The 4,473-nt window shown below is 34.3% G+C and overlaps 1 protein-coding gene across 1 annotated transcript; it reads right to left on the reverse strand.

Moving 5' to 3' along the window:
- Positions 1–852: 852 nt before the first annotated feature.
- LOC149161992 (small ribosomal subunit protein uS17z-like) lies at positions 853–3,585 on the reverse strand. Its single transcript, XM_089435610.1, has 4 exons — positions 3,506–3,585; positions 1,231–1,375; positions 1,052–1,141; positions 853–959 (listed from the first exon to the last, which is right to left on the reverse strand). The coding sequence occupies exons 2-4, from the start codon at positions 1,287–1,289 to the stop codon at positions 866–868; spliced, it is 243 nt and encodes an 80-aa protein (XP_089291736.1). The 5' UTR covers positions 1,290–1,375; positions 3,506–3,585; the 3' UTR covers positions 853–865.
- Between the last annotated feature and the right edge of the window lie 888 nt (positions 3,586–4,473).

Here is a 4,473-nt window from a genome sequence, read left to right on the forward strand (position 1 = left end):
ATATATATATATATATATATACATATATATATATATGAATGAAGATCTCTGCTATGATTTATATTGGTAATGACATTTTTCTCTTGCAAAGTTGCATCCATTGGTTTTTTTAAGACATTAAAGAATCTAGCTGCTATATGATTTGTTATGATCGATGGGTTATCTTTCAGATTATATTGTAAATGATGTTAGATACATAAAATCATTTTGAAATAATCACAGACATGCCATTGGCATTGATTAGTGGCATATGCGACAATAACTGATTCAAAATGCAATTTCTATGTTTTCTTATAGTAAAAATATTATTATTTGATCTTTTACTCTAATTTCTCTGATTGGTTCTCATAGATCTCTGGATTTTCTACTCTTCCAGATTCGTTTAGCATTTCGATACTCTATCAATTCAGTATTTTGGTACTCAGCTAGTTCAGCGTCCCAGTACTCAGGAAGCTCAGTGATCCGGTATTTCATTCAATACTCATTCGACAATCTTGCACTCGTCAACAGCTTAAAGCACACGAATGTCACCTCCTAAAGAAATAATTAAAAGTGAAACTCCTTGCCATATATAATAAAATAAATATGACATCGTCATATTTGGCTATTGGAAAATATATATATTCGAAGAATATGCCTTCAAAGGTTTACTGGATGCTAAAACCAAAACAAAAGTATCCAAGAACGGTGGACTTTCACCACCAAAGAGTAAACATGTGCCGTACATCTTTTTCAAAATGCAACACAGTAACCAAAAGAAGGATTAAACTAACAAAATTAATTTTGACAAAAGATAAAATAGTAAGTAACCCTCAACTCTGTAGAAGCCCACTCTATCACACTTAATGAAGAAAAAAAAAAGGATTCATATTGCAGTGAAGGCTTTCTTTGCAGAACCACTGCTAGAACCCGTAGGAATCACCTTTAGAACATTAAACCTTACAGTCTTGGACAAGGGCCTGATACAAGCAAATCATATAAAATGTTAACAATCAATAAAAACACAAAAAGAATCACAGGTTTTAGTGGATATTCCCATAAATAGATTTACCTGCATTGCCCAATGATAACATGATCCCCTTCTTTGACACAGAAACAGGGTGAAATATGGGCTGGTATGTTCGAATGTCTCGTTTCATATCTATTAAGTATGCAGACATTCAAAAATTACTACTTAAATAGAACTGTATACAAATATAATTGCAATTCACTATAATGTTCTCTAGTTACCTCTGATATTTCTTGACAAAATGGAGATAGTCCCTACGGACAATAATTGTCCGTGTCATTTTAGCACTGTAACATGTTCCAGCTAATATACGACCTCTTATTGAAACAGTACCAGTGAATGGGCACTTCTTGTCGATGTAGGTCCCTACATAAAAACCAAGAAAACCTAGTTCACACAATCAAGTGGAGAAAGACCCAAAAACATATAACGGACAAATACGTGTATTGACAATCTAGTTGAGAAAGACTGCAACAATATAAAATAATATGCACCAATCAGAAAATATTTGCATGAATCAGTGGAAACCGAAAGACCAAAATAAAAATTATAGATAAAAATAAAATAATAAATAAATAAATAAAACCAAGATGATTGCACAACTTCTAGTTCATGTATCAGAATCAAGAAAAAACGAAAACTAATAATAAGAATGACATCTTGATTATTCTTAAGATTCTTAATTTTTCTTTTATTATCATATGTTAACGATGAAGGAAAAAGAAAAAAATTAATCAGTGCATATAGATAATATTAAAAATAAAAACAGTAGGGCAATGATCATTCAACTGCCTCTCAGCACCGAGTATCATAGCTTCTTGAAATTAGTTCCAAAGCTTTGAATCTTTCAGGTAAGATCGGATATGCAAAACGGAGTCTGTACAGAATACCATCTTTCTCTGTAAAGAAATAATTAGAGGCGAAAATCGAGTCTGTAAAGAATACCATCTTTCTCTGTAAAGAAATAATTAAAAGTGAAAACCGAGTCCGTATTATTTTTATGACAGTAACCCCGCAGATGGTTTTCCTGCATCTAGAATGATTGTTTGTTGGCCACAGCTGTACAGGGCAAGCATGGGGTTGTCTTTGCAGTTGATGATTTCTTGCTAAGTTCCCTGCTAGTAGTGAATTTAATTAATTGCCTTGGCACTGATTGACCAAATAATAGAAGTTGGTTCTGTTGGCAAACCTATGATGGAGGGAGTTCCTACTTTCTTTGAAAATGCTCAAAATGTGCCTTAGAACACAAGATATATTGTAAACGCAAGAGATAAAACTGTTGCAAGTTGGTTTTGTTGGCAAACCTATGATGAAGAGAGTTCCTACCTTGTTTGAAAATGCTCAAAAGGTGTCTTAGAACACAAGATATATTGTAAAAGCTTTAGACAAGACTGTTGCATCATTACTTATGCTATTAGAATTTGGTACTCAAAAAGCACTTCCATACCTGGCATGCTAATTTTACCACTAACGTTCTTACTAAACAGGGGCTCTTCAGCTACAGAGACCTACAGAACGTGTGTTCAAAGAATTCAAAACATCCTACAAAAAGGCTTTTTATTGTATCAATTTGGATGATTCATCATATAGCTATTTTTGAATCACAGCAGCTACTTCCCTGACTTCACAGACACTATATATTCTGGTAAACAATAAGAAAGAAATGTGATTCTGCATTCAATTAATTCATATGGATTGATAGTTGAAGATCTACAGCATAGTGTGACCCTGGTAAGTGATTGATGCACGTATTGGGCATGAGAAGTCTGTTCGAGTCTATACTAAATTATAAAGGGCTCTTGTTGACAGGTTTAATTGTGTTTTTATCATGATGGAGACAATTTTCAGTCTTAAATATGAAGACTTAAAATGTATTTCAACCTCAAATGTATTTATGGGAAACAACTAAAAGGCAGTGTTAGAATTTTCTCCAGAGTCCAATACACATGGATCAAGTAAGTTACATTTAAATTGGCAAGCACAAAGACATTTCAAATGGCACCAGGATCCCTGCTTTCCAGACGGTGATAATTTTCAGTCTTATGGGTGGAATCATGGTAATTTCCTTGCATGCAGGTGGCATGCAGCTTCAGTCTTCTTGGGAGAAACACCAAGATGGTCAATGCCCACATAGGAAACTAAAATGTCTCCAAGTAATGGGTAGCACTAAGATAGTCACAAGATGTTCGTTGCCACAATCAAGCATTCTTGTCCCATCGAGTTCCCAATATATGTTGTTAGTAGAGCAGATATGATCTCAACCATTATGAGTTCATTCAACCATACCCCCATACTAACAAACAATATTTTGGGAATTCATAACAACTACACCATTTCTATACCTGGTGTGTCTTCTTACTCGTGCAACCTTGCTACAAGGAAGCATTTTGGCATTCAAATGGATAATTTAATAGAAACAACAATTAAATGCACAATAATATATACAAACAAAATATATCGCAATAATCAAATCTGCCCAGAATTTAATCACCATACCTTGAATAGCTTATTTGGGGGTCTTGAAGCCAAGACCCACATTCTTCCCAAACCTGTTGCCACCTTTTCCAGGACGCTTCCCCTTCCCAGACTTCTCATAACTGCAACAATATAAATTAAGGATCAAAAGAGAAGCAAATCAAAAGATTCTAAACATGAAATAAAATCAAATAATACTGCAATATGATTACCTGAGAAAGACTTTTGGTTGCTTTAGAAAAGCTCTCTCAGTCTATGAAAACAATACAAGGAATTTGTATCAGAGATGTCCCATTAGTTGATAACAATGACAATACTAACAACAATGTTTTCACCGTTCGCCCACAAATACAAGCTTCAGAGTGGCATAGAATATTGGAAAAAGGCGTTTGGCTTCTATTAAAAGGGCTTGTTATGGTTAACTGCTTTTTTATAAATAAACCCATCTACCAATATTTGAGCATAGCGATAGAATAATAGAATGGATGATCGGAGAGCCTATCCCAATATTACATATAACTTGGTGTTGCAAGGGTTAGATACATTAGCTCACTTGCATCACATGCATACAGTTCCCATGAGATTTTTTATAAAATTTTCAGATGAACCTATTTATGTCCCCATTAAAGGCTTCATCAAATTTATAGATGAAACTATTTATGTCCAATATTAAAGGTTGTTGGGCGATGGGGATACTTATGGATATATTGGATTAAGGTTGTAGTTGGTGTTGCAGGGTATCTTAGATTTCTTACTATTGAGTGGTGAGAAGTTGTTGGAACATACTCATTATATTCTACAACACTTTACTCTAAAATTAGTATTGTTGTTGAATCTACTATTGTTGAGTAACAAGGGCTGCCAGCGAGAGACGAAATCACCTTATGAAGCCCAATCCCTAGCTCAACAATCCAGTAGTGTACTCGGCACTTTAGGTACTCAATTAAAACTCTGCAATACATACACACAGCTATGCATGGTACCATTAA

Source organism: Pinus tabuliformis, chromosome 5_2 (assembly GCF_031772625.1).
Source record: "Pinus tabuliformis cultivar Carrire ecotype Pingquan chromosome 5_2, CPIR1, whole genome shotgun sequence".
In the NCBI taxonomy this organism is placed as follows: Eukaryota; Viridiplantae; Streptophyta; class Pinopsida; order Pinales; family Pinaceae; genus Pinus; species Pinus tabuliformis.